The sequence below is a fragment of the Callithrix jacchus genome, chromosome X (assembly GCF_049354715.1).
Source record: "Callithrix jacchus isolate 240 chromosome X, calJac240_pri, whole genome shotgun sequence".
NCBI classification, from domain to species: domain Eukaryota; kingdom Metazoa; phylum Chordata; class Mammalia; order Primates; family Cebidae; genus Callithrix; species Callithrix jacchus.
Window position 1 is genome coordinate 45,221,287 of NC_133524.1, and position 21,405 is coordinate 45,242,691.

At 39.4% G+C, this 21,405-nt stretch overlaps 1 protein-coding gene across 4 annotated transcripts in view; it reads right to left on the reverse strand.

Annotated features, from left to right (window-relative positions):
• EFHC2 (EF-hand domain containing 2) overlaps positions 1-21,405 on the reverse strand; it is a 190,539-nt gene that overhangs the window by 87,294 nt on the left and 81,840 nt on the right. For 2 of the 4 annotated variants that reach the window (XM_035288340.3, XM_035288339.3), the window contains exons 5-9: positions 15,165-15,416; positions 13,756-13,869; positions 13,228-13,366; positions 6,949-7,117; positions 185-327 (exon numbers count right to left, since the gene is read on the reverse strand). In XM_035288340.3, coding sequence (XP_035144231.1) covers positions 185-327; positions 6,949-7,117; positions 13,228-13,366; positions 13,756-13,869; positions 15,165-15,416 — 817 coding nt within the window. The remainder of the gene's footprint in view (positions 1-184; positions 328-6,948; positions 7,118-13,227; positions 13,367-13,755; positions 13,870-15,164; positions 15,417-21,405) is intronic. The other 2 variants (XM_078363733.1, XM_035288341.3) reach the window with 1 other exon arrangement.

The window sequence follows — 21,405 nt, forward strand, 5'->3', positions numbered from 1 at the left end:
AAATGTTTAGGTTCCCATTTAAGAGATTCGTAAAAAACAAAAAAACACCATTCTATTGTTCAGGGTTTTTTTTTAAGCCTCTATTGTACATAATCTAGGCTACAAAATCAGATCATGTTCCCTAATTTTCAACATGAAGAAACAAATGTTCTCAAGAAAATACTATGAGAACTATATCTCTTACCTGAATTATTCTCTGTAGGTTCGAACACTGAAATGGTGCCATCAGCGAGATAATATGAAATAACAAATATCCTGTCCAAGTCAGCGTATTTTTCTGTGTCTAGTTTTGCCAAAAACCGGAGTATACTGTTTTCTGAGCCATAGCTAAATGGAAGAGAAATGAGAGTTACAGAGTTATACAGGAAATCTTCCACGTATTATGTTTTTAAAAGTCTGCAAAAGATATAATGTGGCTTTAATATAGTAGGCATAAACTGTCCAAAGTGAAAGAATTCAACCATTTTCTAATGAAGGTTCTAAATCTAAATGCAGAGGAATTGTCTCAGAGATATTAAAATATCTCTGATTCTTTACATGTCCTGGGTAACACATTGGGAAAATGAACCCAAAACAAACCTCGTAAACACACTGCTCAAACCAGCTGCACGAACTGGTTGTTCTCCAATGACGAAGCTAGTCACCAATCACAATAATCATGTTGGAAAGAAGAGCAAGCACCTAGCCCGCTGCCTGGGCAATCCTGGGTTCTGCCGGCATCTGGGGCCATCGTTCCCATTCACCACTCACTGTCTCATGCCCTTCCACTTTTCTGTTTTCCAGCCTACATCCTCCCCTCTCTGACTCACTCCTCCAGCTCCCCAGCACCCCCCCCAACTTCCTTCAAGGGAAAAATTAACTTTTCCTTTTCAAATGCTATAACACCTATGACAGACCCACCTTTTTTTTTTTAATAGTGTTTATCACTCGTATTGTAAGCCATTACAAGTCTGTTTTCCAAGGCCAAAGACTGTCTTATTAACCATTATCTAATATAACACTTTTTACATTATAAGTATTCAATAAATGTTCATGGAGAATTGTTATGATATCTGTATCTATTGGTATTTGCATTCATAATTCTATGCATTAATAGAATAGTCTAGTAGGCTAAAGATAGGATCAAATTATAGAATTAAAAGTTACCAAAGCCGATTGCCTGGTCACTAAAGAAATTGATTTATAATCTGTTAGCAGAAGCATGTTTGCAGATATCAGCTAGTGAAAAGTGGACTTTGTAACAAACAATAAACCCTTAGAGAGGTCTTTGATAATTAAAATCATTACCCCAAGGAAGTACACAGGAGAATAAACCATGTCCTCTGTCACAACTCTAAGCAGAAAAGCCTTCCCTTGCAGGGTCTCCTATGCTGAAAATCATTCTTTCCTTGTGTTCACAGTGATTAAAAAATAAACCAAGTATTTCTGATTTGCAGAGGCAAAAAGTGCTTTTCTCTGCCCCTTTCTCAGACTGGACAAGAATCAGAGCTGAAAAAGGATGGCACCAAGATTCCTAGGCTTGAGGACCCATGTGAGACGGTGTGCAGCAGTTTGGAAGACTCGTCTCAGAACAGCCTGAGCAAAGCAGCCAGGTCTCAGTGGCTCTGTTTTCTCGACATCCAGTTCCCCGGCTTCAGACAGACCTCATATAGCGTGGGAGGAAGCTATGCCTTGCCAACCATCTTCTCTGGTACATAATTGGATTTATAAGTAACAAATAGATTTGATAGCCCCTGTCTCACACACACAAAACCATAACTTTTCAGATAGCCAAAATACCACTGCAACAACTGAGGAAGGTCTAACTTCAGGCAGAGAAATATTACTGTAAATTTAACTTCTTATAACCTACATACATTTATAAATGTATATGTTAAGTGTAGGTTTTTCACACATTCATCATGCCTTTTTTTCACCTAAATCTAGTGTTCTGGAAATCTCATTAATCAAGAATATAATCTACGCAATAAAATCTTAAGACTAGCAGTTAACAAAGTATATTGTATATAGAAGTAACCTGGGGAGCTTGTTAAATATGCAGAATCCAGAGTCCTATCCCCAAAGATACAGGGGGATTCAGTAGTTAGCTCACATTTCCAGAAACCTGCATTATTAAGAAGAACCCCAGAAGATTCTGATAAGGTGGTCCCCTGGGCATACTTTGAGAAGCTCTGCAAGGGTCTTCAGATGTTTCCCTAGTAGCTACTTCTCAAACTTCTCGGAATATTCTTTTTTATCACAATACTCCAGCTGACCACCTACTTACACCTCCTGCATCAATTGTAATGTCACATCAAATTTAGCACTATATAGACTTGTACTCTGGATGGTTGTTTTTAAAATGTGTTTATTCCCAATGTTCCCAAACAAATTATAAATTCCTAGGTCCATGAGCCATGTCTTAACTTTTTCTACATACAGCCCAGAGTTATCTACAATCATTGCCTGAAATTCTTCTCCCATTTTCTCTTGAACCTACTTCCATTAGGTTTGCTCTTATAGAAGTCAACAATGATCTCCACAATGCCAATTCCAATGCTTAATTTTTTGTGCCCATCTCACTTGACCAATCAGCAGCAACTGGCACAAATGATGGTTCCTTCGGTGATACTCTTGCTTCACTTGGCTTCCAGGATCCAGCATTCTCTTGGTTTTACTCCTACCTTCTTGTTTGCTCCTTTTTAGTCTCCTTTGCTGGTTCCTCCTTTTTTCCCCCAAGCTCCTAATTGGAGATGTTACAGTTTATTCCTTGGTCATGCTCCGCTCTATGTATATTCACTCCCTTGGTGATCTCATCCAATCTCAAGGCTTTAACACAATTTGGTATCATGGATTTAAATACCATCTACATGCTGATGGATCCACGTTCACCTGTCTTCTGAACCGTATATTCCCAAATATATCCAACTGCCTACTTGGTATCATCACTTGATTATCTAATAGACATCCCAAACTTAACTGGTTCTAAAACTGAACTCTACTCTTATCCCTAAACCTACCCTATCTACAATCTTTCTCATCTCAGTGGATGGCAACTCTACCCTTCCAGCTGCTCAGGCCAAAATTTTGAGAATCATCTTAACTTGCTTCTTTCATACTTCATATCCAATTTGTGAGGGAATCCCACTGGCCCTAATGTCAAAATATTTCCAGGATCCACTATCAGATTTCATCACATCCACTGCATTCACCCAGATCTGAGCCACCATAACTTTTCTCTTGGACTACTGCAGTAGCTTCTTACCTGGTCTTAACTTCCACCCATTGCCATCTATAGTTTACTCTCAACACTATACTGGAGTCATTCTTCTAAGAAGAAGATCAGCTTAAGTCACTTCTCTGCTCAAATTTCCCAATGGCCCCCTTATCACTCAAAGTCAAAAGCGCCTTTAAACAGTCTGTAAAGCCCTGCATGACCCAATCCCCCATACACTCTCATCTCCTCTCCATGTGCTCTGCTGTTTACTCATCAACTCCATCCACGTCGGCCTCCTGGATGTTTCTTGCACATCCCAAGCACACTTCTTGCTCACGGCCTTTACACCAACTGTTCCCTTCGTCTGAAGCACATTTCCTCTCCTCAGTAAAGTCCATCACAACCACACTATTTAAAACGGCAACAAGGAATGTTCCCCAGCCCCACACTCCCAATCTGCCTTTACTCTTTTCACAGCAACTTAATACCTTCTTTATTTTTTTCATGGTACTTAACATCTTGTAAATACTTCATAATTTACTTATGTATTATCTTTATCACTGATGGTCCATCTCCCACAACTAGAATATAAGTTCCATGATGGCAGGCCTTGGTGTCTGTTTTGCTCACTGATGCATCCCAAACACCCAGAACACTGCTTGACACACAGCAGGGACTCAAGAAATAGTTGTTCATTCATTAATGGCTTATCCAGGGCTCTACACCTACTAAAAACCTCAAATAGCTATAGAGCTATAGAGTTTTATGGTCAAAAGGCACATGAAGACTTATTTTTATTAATGGGGAAACATTTTTAAAAGCGGGAAAAATGACTGGTAGGGACAGCAGATGGACAATATCTATAACAAGACAGAGATGAAGATTAAACCACTAGTTTTTGGATGCTATACGATTATGACTGGCACAAGTCTGGGATAATAACCTTCCTGGTGAGAAGTCATCTGTCTCTTCTATCCATGATTAAGAACTGGATGAGTGAATATTTATTCTATTTGCTCACTTATTAATCCATTCCTTCTCTTCTTAGACAAACTATTGATCCCCAAATGTATAGCCAGCACTAACTCTTATGGAAGCCATAAAGCTGGCCCCTGCCTTCAAGGAGCCCTTGGTCTCAGAGGAGCCTACAAATTACATAAACAAGTCATTAACATGCACTGTGATATGTACAGGTTCTGTTGAAAGACAGGTGAGTTCCAGAAGTCAGATTTCCCTGGGTTCAATTCCTAGTTCAACTAAAAATTACCTGTGTGACCTTGAGGAAGTTGTATGGCCTCTCTGAGCCTCAGTTTCCTCATGTGAGAAATGGGTGTGATAATATTATCTATATTCCAAGGTTTTGGATTAAATTAGATTAAGTATTGTAACTGGATTATTAGAGATATAATCAACAGAGTACTGTGGGCACACAAAGAACAGAGTAACAAATTCAGCCTGGTGCAGAAAGAAAGATATTATCCTGTTTCTCCCTCCTCAGACTAGACAATCTAACCACTAGGCTACCACAGTAATATCTACCCAGATAATAAAGATCTTTATATCCATCAAAGCTCATATGCTTTAATCTGAAACTATTCCCTCCAATGATTCATATACCAGCATTAACCTCACAACAACAATAGCACCAAGTACATCTTAATGGCAATATATATAATCAACATGTCACGTACAATTTCATGTCTGAATTCACAGTTTATTTGTATTTTTTAAAAAACTATTTTTTGTATGCTTTGTGAAATCGTCTTCTTTATGTTCTTACAGTTTTAAAACCTTGGGTTATTCAAACTCATGTATAAGTCTCTAGCTGAATGTGCTAGTTACTATGGAAACACAGTCCCTGTGTGAGAGGAGCTTGAGGAAAGTATATTCCTGGCACAGATCGAGCAGTGGACAGAAAGAACAAAATGAGAGACATTTGTGCCTATACCACCATCCTCCAGCCATGACAACATGACAGGAACATGGAATACCATCTAGAGTCAGTGTTCTGTGGGCAAGTTTACACAGTGTAGACAGAATGAGGGACTAAGTCAACTACTCACAAAGAATGGTTTTCCCCTGGGTTGCAGAAGCAACACCCTGGATAATATTTCATCTTGTTTACTTATAAGAAAAATTCCTTCTCCTTTTACAATAGGGACATTCTTCCTGCCCACCTCCTTTGAGTGGTTGTCCTTAAAAACAGCAGTTAGCCATCAAGAGTCCTACCCTGGAACCTCACCTAAACACTGTTCTCAATAAGGGAGGACAGAGTATAAGTTGGTGACCCTCTTATGTGCTAGAAATCAGTGGTTCTCAAACACTGGTGTGACTCAGAATCCCCTGGAAGGCTTGAGAAAAAACAGACCGTTGGGCCCCTTCCCCAGAGCTTCTGTCGCAGTCGGTAAGGGGGCGGGGGGCGGGGGTGGGGGGTAGGCACAATAATTAGCATTTCTAAAACCTACAGGGACCATTCCTGAGAAGCACCAAATCTAAAACTTAAAAATGGAACCCTAAAGTCGTTAAAAAATAAAAGATTATTTCTAGAAAGACCAAGGATATCATGTTATAGCAAAGGCAGACTGACATTCTGTACAATTCTTTATCAGTTTTTACCACTTTTACAGATGTAACACAACTATTGTTCTCTCTCCTTCAAATGTTCTACAACAGCCCTGACCCCAATCAATTGTATGAAATTCAGGATGTCTTTTTCTCCTCCTTCTCCTAGTCTTACCACATGTTCCCTTTATCACTGTTCCTCCCCAGGATCTCCTGATCCCTCATTTCCGTCACACAGGACTGCAACCCTCAGCCCACATCCTATTCAAGTATCTACAATCTTTCCCCACCACTTTTCCCCTGACTTCTTTCTCCAGTGTCTGCTCTCCCTGCAGAAGCAAAAAGTAGCCAAGGGCAGTGTCTACATTCTATATGCATGATTCATGGGCAGGTTTTTCTCCAGGTCTATTAGGAATACTTCTGAAAGTCCATCATTTAAAATTATACTCAGCCAAGTGAGAAATCTATGGTTACTGAACTCAACCAACCTCTCAAGTGAAAACAACAACATTAATCACCAAATAACATTTTTAAAAACACGTATAAATCCTGGAAATCTCTATAGCAGGGGTTGGCAAACCACAGTCAGTGGGCCAAATCTAGCAGGCCACCTGTTTTTTATATGACTTTTGAGATAAGAATGGTTTTCACATTTTGAAATGGTTAAAAACAATCAAAATAAGAATAATATCTTGTGATATATAAAAATGATATGAAACTTGAATGTCAGTGGCCATAAAAAAACGTCTTATGGGAACACAGTCACACATTCATTTACATTCTGTCTGTGGTTGCTTTCACGCTACAAAGGCAGATCTAAGTGGTTGTGACAGACACCGTATGGCCCACAAAGCCAAAAATATTTCCTATCTGACCCTTTGAGAAAAAGCTTGCTAACTCCTACTCTACATCTTTGCCATCTTCAAGAGACATAGATAGGTATGGAAAGGCAACATGGATTGGAGATATTATTACTTTAGGGGCCTCCAGATGATACTTACTAAAATAAGCACTCAAGTAAGAACCTGTTAATACGTGCATGTTAATCAACCTCATTAAAAGCCTATAATAATGTCTCCCTGGACTTGCAATTAGATGAGCTACATCGTATCTGTTTCGTCATGAGAACTGTTATAAACTCCAAACACATTTGAGAAAGATCAGACTAAAATCATGGTTCCTTTAAGCACCTGTGTTTTTCCATAAACTTCTTGAAGTTCTTCTGATGAGGTGTGGGCTTGAGGTCTATGCAGTTAAGGAGAGAATCCTCTTCAGAACCGAAACCATTATAAGGTGGAAATTTCCTTTCTATTTTTGGAGGAGGAGAAGGAGGCTTGCATGAAACTGAGGTAAAGTTCTCTATAACAAAACAAAGGCAAACAAAACATCAATATTTTTTTTGCGCTGATTATGTCTGTTTTGAAAGGTTTGTTATGTTTTCAAGATGAACATGGAGATCTTTGTAGACGATTTTAAACTCTTTCAAACAAAACACAGCAAAATCCTGTGAGAGTAGGTTTCAATCATGTTTATAAAAACCATGGAACACACTTAATAATCACCACTGGTTTAAAAGTTAAAAAAAAGAATCTATGTCAAATAAGTACACATTTATATTTTGTAATCACATTCCCATTTCTGAATATTTTTGTTCTCCTCTGATTTTTTCCAATAATATGAAAATTCAAACTTGGAAGGATATGCCGCTCACTCCATATTTTAACTTGTAATTTAGCCCTCTCCTATCTCAGTCAACACTCACTAATACAATTCTTTTCCAAACAGGACTTACTCCTAACTATTCACCTATATGCTTCCCCATCTACCATCTCTTCCTACTGCACCTTCTATTTGGGTACCCTCCCTTGCCTCCAAATCGACTCCAGGTCATAGCACTTCCCTGTGTAGTTCAAAAACAAACACCAAAACGAAACTTTCTTTTCGCCAGCCACTGCAACAGGTAGCTTTTGTTACTGCCCAAAGAAAGACTGCAATTGTACTCAAATGCAATGAAGCAAACAAACAAAACAGAAAGATAAAAAACTTTAAAAATAGCCAACTGCCTACTCTCTCCAAGGGAGTGGTATGCGGTAAATATTGTTGATTTTATGTATATACTTATCATCTGTGAGGAAAGAGAGGCAGAGAGAGAGCTGGTAACATATTTGAAATAGCCTAGGAGCTTCCAGGTACTCATTTGCGTGGCTGTACAATCTCTGAGAAGCAACTGTGCTCTCCAGAGCAAAGAACATATTGACCTGATCTATCCAAGTCACTGTGTTTGTCCCCAACATAAATGGCAAAGAAGATGCCAGATCTTTCCTAAGACAAAACAAACCCCCACAGAGTCAATTTTCTACTTCTTCCCCAAGGTTCAGTATGACATAGGTGTTTCCAATCATGAATGAAAGGAGTTCTACATAAGCAAATATTTCCTTTTCCACTGTCAAAGTTCTCAAAGAGGAAAAGGACAAATTATAGTGCACACCTCTAGAAGAGAAAATATAGACCAATTTTTCATCCAAGACAATCTAACTCTTAATATTAAGGTGGTTTTTTATTTTTGTTTTGTTTTTTTAATGGATGATCAAAAGGCTAAGGGCTTGAGGCCATTTCTAACTCTTGTTGAAAACATTTTCAGCTTTCATAGTTCCTTAGACTTCCTAGCAGCCTTTGTATGAAATTTCCCCAAACACAATCCCCAAAAGAGTACTGTTCCATCCTAACAGAAACTGTTCACAGCAGACTTGTTTATAAAGGTGACTCAGTGAAAGAGGGGAGCCAGTCTGCCAGTACACAAGTGACCTGTGAGCTTCAACTATTGCTATTTTTGTGGTGATTAAAGAAAAATCTTGGGAATAAAGAGGAGAGTTCCAATCTTGGAATTGGGCAGAACGGCAGTAGACCCTATCATTGCTAATCAGTACACCTAATGCACCACTGTTTGGTCTTTCATTTCAGGAATAGCACCATAGCCATGGCCGGAGAGTTCTATGTGATTATTAAAAAATCAGGGCCTGAGCAGTTTCTTACAACAGGAGACACATACATACAACTCTATATAACAGTCTAAGCAGTCTAACCCAAAAAGAGGGCACATATTGAATCTCAAAGTAATTAGGACTGCATTCTACGCTTCCCCCCAAAATTACAGGGCTTATAACACACTGTTGTTTTCTCAACCACATAATTTTTGCAACAGATTTAAGTAACAAAAGAACCAATTTAGAGCTTTCCTCTGCACCCACAGTGCCATCTAGTGTATAAAAGCCTAGAACTTTCCCACTTCATCAGGCCTTACTTTTATACCACCACATACATCTTTTTGGAAACTCTGGCTCAAGATCCAACTTTAAATCCCATTTCTCTGGGTGATTTGCATACATTCACAAAGCTCTGGACTCACAGCTGAATGACAAGTTTCCTCACTTTGGTTTTCCATCATCCCAGCATCCTGCATGTTTTAGGTGTTAAAAATACTCATTGAAGAAATGAAAAAGTATACATTTTTGTATAAAGCATCTTCCCAAATGTCTTAAGTTGGCATTCTGCTAGATCCTGAGACGTATATGTCTTTTAATTATCTGATTCCTCTAATTCCAAGTGACTTGTCTATGTATATATACATATATATACACATATATATATATAAATACATGTGTGTGTGTGTGTGTGTGTGTGTGTGTGTGTGTGTGTGTATCAAATGCCCATCCATGGTTGACTAGATTCCAACAAATTGGCAAAGAGATGGTATATATTAAAAAGGAGTCTTAATGCTTCTTCATGGTGATTTTCTATTCACCATCTCAGTGGGAAAGACTATTTGGAAAAGCCTTCAATTGCCTCAAAGTTCATCGCTTATATTCTAGTAACTTAGAGATGAACAACACAGGTTTTGGGAGGCTGGAAGCTTAAATAATTTGGGCAAAGCTCTCCTAGACAAAGAATGTCAAATTACTAAGAAAAAAATTAGGCCAGGGCCTTGGATTGGGGTCCCTGGAAAGGAAGACCTCTAAAAATTATGTTTCAGTAGCTTCAAGGTAAATCCACTTCTGTTTGTATTCAATACCCATGTCAAATGATTTCAATGAAACCTGAATTCGTGAATCACATCACATTACAGCTATAAAATCTTTAAGAATCTTCCCATTTCAACCATCTTCATTTTATAGGGGAAGCAAAAGAAACAAAATTGTTAGGTCCATCAAGGCCATGTGATGAGACCAGAAGCCAATTCTATCCTATTGGTGTAATTTTAAGTGTCCAATTCACTCAAATAATCACTAAACACTCATCTGAAATGTCATGCTGTTCTTAACACTAAAAGTCCAGAGATGGCCAGAAATGACTCCACAAAATTAAAGATGCTTTAAGACTTTTGTTCAATCTAAGTACAGCCGAATAAGTGTTCAAAAGCAATGAGAATGAACAGTCTTGTTACTAGTTTCATTTCCAGTCACTATGAAAAAATGATAAGAAAGTCCATTGATAGACAAATAATAACCTAAGGCAGAAATTCCTATATAAGAACAGTTTACATTTGATCCCTGTCCTTTTAGTGAAAGAAACACCTGCTTGAGCCCCTAGAGCCTTTTTCAACCTTCATGCTATAGGGAAGATCATCAGACCTCCATCTGCCAGTCTGTGTTCATTCACATAAAATAATGAGGGAGTGACATGCTACAGCCCGGCAGGCAGGCCAGGGCCAGCAGGATGGCAAAACTGCCTGATGGAGGGGCTCACACTGCACCATTATAGAGAAGAAATCTATGGAATCACCTTCTCCTTAGAATCCTTAAATGTATGAAGGAATATTAACAGATTGAGTTTTACACAGGAGCTCAAATGTCTCTTCAAATTCTAGCAAGCCCTCCACTTCTACATAAATAGAAAGGTTATCTGTGTACCTTTCTTGGGACTGTGGCCAACTTCTTCTCTTTGTCCGACATTTTTTCTCTCCCAAAATAGGTTGGGGTGTCATTACACAGGAGAAGGTACTAAAGCAGCAAGGCTGCATACTGTGTTAGAAATCTCCCCTGACTTTCTGCTAAGGCCCCTAGCTGTGTGGCTGGCACTTGTCAGATCCTTTCTGCATGCTGCGCAGTGGAGACACCCAAGTTTTCTACTTACCACGATTATTGACAAGGGAGGAAATGTGACCACAATTATTAACAGAACCACAATAATTGATGGGACTTTGTCCTGGTTTGGGTTTTAAGGATATCGAAACATAATGCATGTTATTTGGTCAGCTAAACAAATTGCTAGGACCAGATGAACTATAAATAAAATTAAAATGGCAGAAATAACTCTATCTAAGTAACATTAAGTATATTAATTTAACCTTACCAAAAAATCAGGAAGAGCAAATGCAAAGATTATCGGAGAATACTGATTCATTCCCCCTTCCACCTCATCATACATATAATTTCTAGTCTTTACTTACATTAAGTGCACTGTTGTAACTCAAGAAATGTTGTGTAATAATAGTGTCTGTTAAACGGGATATTTTAACATATGTTATGAGAAATATAAAAAGTCAGTGTGACTATGAAATGCATCATAATTTTGCATTTGCATAATTTTCTGTTTAAATGCATAATGCTCATGTTATATTAGTTTTAAAGGCACAGACTACTTTTTTTTTACATCATACAATTAGTCCACAGAGTGAACAAAAGAAGTGAACAGAAAGAAATTAAGCACAAGGACTCGACTGAAATGGACCATAGGACATTTGAAGCTGATACATTTACCCAGGATGGCTCGATTTGGAGCACACCAGGGAATTCGCACTGCATCAGAAAATTTTCTAGAGAAGCTGCTAAGATCCTGACAACATACTAAGTCTCAGCAGTACGACATTCATTTTCCCAAATGCTACTTTCAGATTCTCAAAACCAAGCTGACAGACAAACATCAACCAAAAGTTGGACTAAGGAATCACATAATGCTTTGGAACATTTACCATATCCTTTATATTAAGGTAATCATCAAGTGTAAGTTATGGTTTTCGGTGACTCACCTTGATATATACATTTACATTTACATTTTTATTCTACACTAAAGACTTATGGATTCCAAACAGGTGTCTACATTTATTAAAGGCCAAATTCTTCTCCCATAGTCTAAGGGCCTCCAGCAGCTTCTCTATAGCAGCTGCCACCTACACATTCCTGGCTGCTTCTTGTCCATAGTCCCCAAAGCAAATATGCCCAACTGTGTCCACTGAGGGGGACTAATTTTAGAAAATAAAATAAAAAGAGGCCACCAATTTGGCCCCAGTAGGGCCCATACATTTTGACTCATCTGGCCAGCAGATGCGGTGCAACAAATTCCCTTAGTGAATCTAAGAGTAAAATTGAAAGCCTTTTTTATTCTAACCCCTTTGTGCGCTTCATGTGCCTTCTCCCACAATATGAAGATTCCCAGAATGCCAGGAATACTACTACACAATGGGGACAACAAGACACATAACATGGCTTCATCTCATTCTAGAGACAAAGCACCTTGTCTTTTAAGAAGCTGTGGCTGTGCTTGGCTTTCATCTCACCCCTCAGGGAAGTGTGTTCCTATGAATACTCCAAGGTTCAGAGAGAAGTACAGGACTAAGCACTCCCTATCCCAACTCCAAGTCCCAATCTGGGAGGTCAGCAAGTCCCATCAATTCCTAGCAGCAGCAGGTACCTGCAGCCTCAGGTAGACAGGAGTTTAACACATGAGGGTTTATGTTTTAGGTTTCATGTCATATCCTCCACCAGTTTCCAAGACACACATAACACGGTGTCACACGCCACAGGTCTCAGTTCCCCTTCCAACCTAGAAACCTCTTATAAACTCTATGTCCTAAGTCTACTGCAGTGAGCTACATATAGTAGGTGCTTAATAAATCACTCATTTTCATTCTGAACTGAACTAACCTGATTAATATCTAAGAAGAACAAACCTTCTTAATATCTAAGAAGAGAGAAGGTTGAAACCTGGCTGAGCCTCACCAGAAAAGGTAGAGCAAACTAGCATAAGAGAATTCCTTCAATAACTCAATTACGTATATCCATTGTAGTAAGAAGAATTAAGTGAAAAGAAACACATTCAGATTTCCATTTTGATTGCTCAACCAAAACATTTACCCCATATTGGAGTGGAGCAGAGGACCATAAGGGAAATGGAAGTCCCTGGCATCAGGCAGACAAGTTCGAATCTTGGCTCACTCTTTCCTCACTGCCTGATGTTGGAAAAATGAGCCCCCTTTAAGCCTCAGGTTTTTTCACCTCTAAAATGGGGATAGTAAATCTACCCATAGAGAATCGTTAGGAATATGGAAGACAACAAATGCCTGGAAGATACCAAATGTACAATAAATGGTAGCTATTATGAGCCTAGCATTTGAAACTCCAAAGTAAAATCTTAACTAGGGCACAAAGAGTTTAATTCTTAAAAGACAGTTAATTGACATATACATCACTTACCAATTCCATATTTAGACTTATAATAAGACTTTGTAAATTCATCACAGTCATAAAGGAGCACTTTTCTTCCCCACACATTGATGGTGACTCCTAGGGACAGGTCACAGTCTTTGTAAAACTCTTGGTCTACTTTTCCTAGCTAATAAAAACAAAGGAACATAGCATTGTCACCATGGACCCTCCAAAGAACCAGATATCCCTTCCCAGAGAAAAAAGGAAATGAAAAAATTTTTCAGTCTTTTATAACTAAATTTTAAAAATCAAATAAAAAAGTAACCAGTTGATGCTTATTTCTAAAGTGTTATTTTAGCACTGCAGTATTATACTTACAAACTGCAATGCAATGCATATATTTATATATACATTTCAACATGTTTATTATGAATAAATAGCAGTACAAAGCATACATTTTATGTATTCATCCATTTCATTCACAATCTCATAAGAGAAGAGTATGTAACTCGCCCCACTGTTCAGGTTCCAGGGAAGTCACACTAGAAACAGGTAATAAAATGCGAGGATCCTTCCCTTATATCTATCCAACAGGTAGCCATCCTCTTGGTTCCTTTTTAAGTTACCATACAAATTGAGAACTGCTCGATCTGTTATCTGGCCTGGTTGATAGACTCTAGTGGGGCCATTCTGGAAGACAAAATCGAAACAAGGTGTGGTAGGACTTCATCCATTCCCTTTCTTACTATAACCCCAAGGCTGGCATACAGGTGGCTCTCAAAGAATATTTGTTGAATGAATGAATAAAATGAAGTAACTGATATTGGCACATTGTAAATGTCAGGTATGTCATTATTATTTTATATTTAGCTTATTTTTCAAAGCCATTCTAAAAACAGGTTTCTCTGGCACCTCCTGGTCGCCTGCTACGTGTATCCCAGAGCTCCCTCTGGGACAAATTGTGCCTCTCCTGCCTCCAAGCAACACCGTAGGGCTTCTGGCAGTGAGCTCAGAGAATCTGGGAAAACCTTCTGTGAGGACTGAATGGACAGCAGTCATTTGCCTTGGAAATTAGTGTTATGGTAACCTTTTCATGAGCACTAAGAATTCAATTAAAAGATACTTTATCCAAATAAGAAAGAAACTATAACATAGAGCTTTTGAAAAAACCTTTATGTTTTTAAGTGTTCTTATACGTGTTTACAGGTCCATAGGTGGTATTTTTGTGTGTGTGCTATATTATCACATTTTAAAGATGGGGAAATAAGCTCAGAGAGGTTAAGTGATTTGCCCAAGGTAGCACAGCTATTTAGGGGCAGACTCAGAATTTGAATCCAGGTCTGGCCTGTTTCTGCTGCACCCAAGTTACATAAGCTCTCATGTGGCAATAAATATTTGTAGAAATCAGTCTGACAACTCTTTTTAATATCAAATAAAATCCAAAAGTCATCATTGCCACTAGCTAGTGGCTAGTTGGTGACTAGCTGCTACACTCAGACGAGATGCTTTGGTTTGTAAAGTTGCATGTGCATGTTTGTGAGTGCATGTGTACATGCACATGTGGGTGCACATATATAGTATGTGTTTGTATTCACAACCCAGACCAAACCGTGGGTTCTCCTCAGTAGTCTGCAGAGATCATACCCTAGTGCCCCATCCAAAGCCACAAGCAATTCTTTTACTAAGGGGTCATTTAGTTTCATAAAACTCTTTGTGAACTCAATGATGATGACGTACTTTTTCTTACATTTGACTTCTTTCCTTTACTTCCCTTAACTTCAATGTTCCAACTCTAATTTATCATATTCTCTGTATTACTTTCAAAGATGTATATTAATAGAGAGCACAAAATGAAAGTTTCCTGAATACCCGCACTAGTGCATGGTTACTATCATCCCATACTCTTAACACACAACATTCCAAACAGTGACTCTAGTCTCTTGCTCCACAAGCAAATTCAGAAAGTGGTTATGTCCACTGCTCACCTTGGGTAGCTTACTCCTCCGGAGAAACATTTTGTTAAGATCTCGGCCTGAGTTGTCTGGAAGCAGTTCTTTGATTTCAATAGTATCATCACACAAGTAGTAATGCAGGATGAGTTCTCGACGGTCTCCAAGCATTGAGACCGAGTCATCCCACAGGCAGAAGAAACGCAAAATCTTGCCATGATACTGGAGGAACTTTTTCCGGGTGTCCAAGGATTCGTAGGGACGTAGGGGCTCTACATGATCTAGAATCTGCAAATGGACAAAATATCAATAATAGTTGCAGGTTTTGCATAATCACTTCTAGGATACACACAATCAAGTGACAAATATACAAAGATATGTTTTTGGCCAGGCACAGTGGCTCATGCCTGTAATCCCAGCATTTTGGGAGGCCAAGCGGGGAGGACTGCTTGAGTTCAGGAGTTCAAGACTGCCTGGGCAACATGGCAAAAACACAACTCTTAAAAAAAAATTAGCCAGGTGTGGTGCCACACACCTATAGTCCCAGCTACTAAGGAGGGCTAAGATGGGAGGACTGCTTCAGCCCAGGAGGTCAAGGCTGCAGTGAGCCATGTTCACACCACTGCACTCCAGCCTGGATGACAGAACATGACCCTGTCTCAAAAAGGGGGGGTATATATTTTCTATAGACTATTCTGTGATATATTTTTAAATTTCAACTATGACATACATATGCATCTATAATCAGTTTTAATCTTAAGAACAGAGACAAGCATGAGGAAGTTTTTCTTATTAAATATTAGTTTAATACACTAAACTATACTTCTGGCCAGGCACAGTGGCTTACACCTGTAATCTCAGCACTTTGGGAGGGCAAGGCGGGTGGACCACTTGAGGCCAGTTGTTCAAGACCAGCCTGGCTGTCTCTATTAAAAATACACACACAAAAAAAATCTAGCCAGGTGTGGTGGTGGGCACCAGTAATCCCAGCTACTCAGGAGGCTGAGGCAGGAGGATTGATTAAACCTGGGAGGCAGAGGTTGCAGTGAGCCGAGATGGCACCACTGCACTCCAGCCTGGGTGACAGAGCGAGACTCTGTCTCAAAAAAAAAAAAAGTTTAAAAAATTTAAAAACTATACTTCTTTAATATTTTCAAAAACTGACTTTTCTCAAAGATTTAAAATTTATATTTAAGAACAGATAAAACTAATCTACAGTGACAGAAATCAGAACACTAATTGCCTCTGCGTAGGGAATTTGACCAGAAAGGGGAACAAAGGAACTTTCTGAGGTGATAAAAATATTCTACGTCTTGATTTTTGTGTTGGTTACTCAATTGCACACATTTTACAAAACTTGACCTACACACTTAAGATGTATACATTTGATTCTATGTTAATTATATCTCAACCAAAAACATAACTTGTCTTTTCACTGTGAAATTCACATGAGTACGTAATTGTTACTCATTCACAGATTTTTCTGAAGGTAAAAGGGAAGAAATATATTCATTGTTTTATTTTAGCTCAACAAGCTTTAGGTGTCAAGGATAAGAGTGCTCTGGAGAAACAGGAGCACAGCAAATGGAGAACTTAAGGTTTGCAGAGCCACTGCCTCGGCTGTCCTCTGGCCCAGGAACCATTAGTTCCACAGTCTTCTTGATGCAACTCTTCCCTCTATTTGCATGTTTGTGGCCCTGTCTTGGAATAAAACTGCCCCCATTCCGTCTGAAGTAGCCAAATAGGATGGTTTGTTATACAAGGAAGTGCTCACTGACAAGGGAGATGTTGTTGCAAATCAGGTTATACAATCTTTTTGTAAATTCTTGAAATTTTCTAGCTGTCAAGGGCAGTCTAGGTGCACTCTTAACCCAAGACAGCAGAAAGACACGATGGTTTTCCAAAGGCTCTTCAATCTTATCCCTGATATTTAAATGAAATTATGGGACCACTATTTCAATGGATTGAAAAACATTTCGTTGGCATTATGAGGCCTCTAAGAAAAGCATTATTGATAATACACCATTGGGATTCTTTTCAGTCTAAGTTAAATTGTTTAATTTTAACTTTACAGTTAAAGGCAGCAAACACTGCAGAAGTAAATGTATGAAAGTCAATATAGAAGCCTCTTATTAAACTCCTAATTTCCCAAAGAATTCTATATTTATTGAAGAATTTTCTCTCTCGGGAACTAAATGCTAAAATGATGTTCCCACTCTGAAAGGAAATTATTTAAAACATTTCTTAGCTGTTCTTGGTATTTATTCTCAATTCCTGGCACAAAAGATCATTTTCTGGGGGTGGCTGGCAAGATGGCCGAATAAGAACAGCTCCGGTCTGCAGCTCCCAGCGAGATCAATGCAGAAGGTGGGTAATTTTTGAATTTCCAACTGAGGTAGCTGGTTCATCTCACTGACTGGTTAGACAGTGGATGCAGCCCATGGAGGGTGAGCCGCAGCAGGGTGGCGCATCACCTCACCCGGGAAGTGCAAGGGGTCAGGAAACTCCCTCCCCTAGGCAAGGGAAGCTTTGGGGGACCCTGCCATGAGGAATGGTGCACTCTGGCCCAGATACTACACTTTTCCCACAGTCTTCGCAACCCGCAGACAAAGAGGGAGATTCCCTTGAGTGCCTTCACCACCAGGGCCCTGGTTTCAAGCACAAAACTGGGTGGCTGTTTGGGCAGACACTAAGCTAGTTGCAGCATTTTTTTCATACCCCAGTGGTGTCTAGAACACCAGCAAGACAGAACCATTTACTCCACTGGAAAGGGGGCTGAAGCCAGGGAGCCAAGTGGTCTAGCTCAGCAGAACCCACCCCCATGGAGCCCATCAAGCTAAGATCCACTGGCTTGAAATTCTCACTGCCAGCACAGCAGTCTGAAGCTGACCAGGGATGGTGGAGCTTGGTGGTAGGGGAGGGGTGTCCACTATTACTGAGGCTTGAGTGCCAGTTTTCCCCTCATGATGTAAATAAAGCTGCTGGGAATTTCAAACTGGGCGGAGCCCACCACAGCTCAGCAAAGCAGCTGTAGCCAGACTGCCTCTCTAGATTCCTTCTCTCTGGGCAGGGCATCTCTGAAAGAATTGCAGCAGGCCCAGTCAGGGACTTATAGTAAAAAGCTCCCATCTCCCTAGGACAAAGCACCTGGCAAAAGGGGCAGCTGTGGGCACAGCTTCAGCAGACTTAAATGTACCTGCCTGCCACTCTGAAGAGGGCAGTGGATCTCCCAGCACAGCACTTGAGCTCTGCTAAGGCACAGACTGACTGCTAAAGTGGATCACTGACCCATGTGCCTCCTGAATGAGAGAGACCTCCCAGCAGGGGTCAACAGACACTACATACAGGAGAGCTCTGGCTGGAATCTGGCAGATGCCCCCTGGGATCAAGCTTCCAGAGCTAGGAAGAGGCAGCAATCTTTGCTGTTCTGTAGCCTCCACTGGTGATACCCAAGCAAACAGGCTCTGGAGTGGACCTCCAGATAACCCCAGCAGACCTACAGCAGAGGAGCCTGACAGTTGGAAGGAAAACTAACAGAAAGGAATAGCATCAACATCAACAAAAAGGACATCCACACGGAAACCCCATCCAAAAGTCACCAATATCAGAGACCAAAGGTAGATAAATCCATGAAGATGAGGAAAAAACAGTACAAAAAGGCTCAAAAATCCATAAACAAAACCTGTTCTGCAAATGATCACAATTCCTCACCAGCAAGGGAACAAAACTGAACAGAGAATGAGTCTGATGAGCTGACAGAAGCAGGCTTCAGAAGGTAGGTAATAACAAACTCCTCTGAGCTAAAGGAACACATTCTAACCCAATGCAAGGAAGCTAAAAACCTTGAAAAAAGGTTAGAGGAATTGCTGACAAGAATAACTAGTTTAGAGAAAAACAAAAATAACCTGATTGAGCTGAAAAACACAGCACGAGAACTTTGTGAAGCATACACAAGTATCACTAGCCAAATTGAAAAAGCAGAAGAAAGGATATCAGAGACTAAAGATCAACTTAATCAAATAAAGCATGAAGACAAGAGTAGAGAAAAAAGAATGAAAAGGAATTAACAAAGCCTCCAAGAAATATGGGACTATGTGAAAAGACCAAACCTAAGTTTGATGGGTATACCTGAAAATGATGGGGAGAATAGAACCAAGTTGGAAAACACTCTTCAGGATATTATCCAGGAGAACTTCCCCAACCTAGCAAGACAGGCCAACATTCAAATTCAGGAAATACAGAGAACACCACAAAGACACTCCTTGAGAAGAACCCCAAGACACATAATCATCAGATTCACCAATGTTGAAATGAAGGAAAAAATGTTAAGGGCAGCCAGAGAAAAAGGTCTGGTTACCCACAAAGGTAAGCCCATGAGACTAACAGCAGGTCTCTCTATAGAAACCCTACAAGCCAGAAGAGAGTGGGGGCCAATATTCAACATTCTTAAAGAAAACAATTTTCAACCCAGAATTTCATATTCAGGCAAACTAAGCTTCATAAGTGAAGGAGAAATACAAACAAGGAAATTCCGAGAGATTTTGTCACCACCAGGCCTGGCTTACAAGACCTCCTGAAGGAAGCACTAAATATGAAAAGGAAAAACCAATACCAGCCACTGAAAAAAACATACCAACTTGTAAAGACTGTCAACACTATGAAAAAACTGCATCAACTAATGGGCAAAATAACCAGGTAGCATCATAATGACAGGATCAAATTCATACATAATATTAACCTTAAATGTAAATGGGCTAAATGCCCAAACTAAAAGACACAGACTGTCAAATTGGATAAAGAGTCAAGACCCATTGGTGTGCTGTATTCAGGAGACCCATCTCACATGCAAAGGCACACACAGACTCAAAATAAAAAGACAGAGGAATATCTGCCAAGCAAATTGAAGCAAAAAAAAGCAGGGGTTGCAATCCTAGCCTGTGATAAAACAGATTTTAAACCAACAAAGATCAAAAAAGACAAGGGTTTTACACAATGGTAAAGGGATCAATGCAACAAGAAGAGCTAACTATCCTAAATATATATGCATCCAATACAGGAGCACCCAGTTTTATAAAGCAAGCTCATAGAAACCTACAAAGAGACTTAGACTCCCACACAACAATAATGGGAGAGTTAACACCCCACTGTCAATATTTAACAGATGAAAGAGACAGAAAATTAACAAGGATATTCAGGACCTGAACTCAGTCTGGACCAAGCAAACCTAATAGGCATCTACAAAACTCTCCACCCCAAATCCACAGAATATACATTCTTCTCAGCACCACATAGCACTTATCCTAAAACTAACCACATAATTGTAAGTAAAATACTCCTCAGCAAATGCAAAAGAACAGAAATCATAACAGTCTCGTAGACCACAGTGCAATCAAATTAGAACTCAGGATTAAGAAACTCACTCAAAATCACACAATGACAAGGAAGCTGAAAAACCTGCTTCTAAATGACTACTGGATAAACAACAAAATTAAGGCCAAAATAAATAAGTTCTTTGAAACCAATGACAACAAAAACACAACATACCAGAATCTCTGGGACACAGCTAAAGCAGTGTTTAGAGGGAAATTTATAGCACTAAATCACCACAGAAGAAAGCAGGAAAGATCTAAAATCAACACCCTACCATCACAATTAAAAGAACTAGAGAAGCAAGAGCAAACAAATTCAAAAGCTAGTAGAAGACAAGAAACAACTAAGATCACAGCAGAACTGACAGAGATAGAGACACAAAAAAAACCTTCAAAAGAATCAGTGAATCCAGGAGCTGGTTTTTTGAAAAGATTAACAAAATAGATAGACCACTACCCAGAAAAATAAAGAAGAAAAGAGAGAAGAATCGAATAGATACAATAAAAAATGATAAAGGGGATATCACCACTGCCACAGAAATACAAACTACTATCAGAGAATACTATAAACACCCTATGCAAATAAACTAGAAAATCCAGAATAAATTGATAAATTCCTGGACACATACACCCTCCCAAGACTAAACCAGGGAGAAGTCAAATCTCTGAATACACTAATAACAAGTTCTGAAATTGAGGTAGTAATTAATAGCCTACCAACCAAAAAAAGCCCAGGACCACATGGATTCACAGCCGAATTCTACCAGGGGTACAAAGAGGAGCTGGTACTATTGCTTCTGAAACAATTCCAAACAATAAAAAAAGGGGGACTCCTCCCTAACTCATTTTATCAGGTTAGCATCATCCTGATACCAAAACCTGGCAGAGACACAACTAAAAAAGAAAAT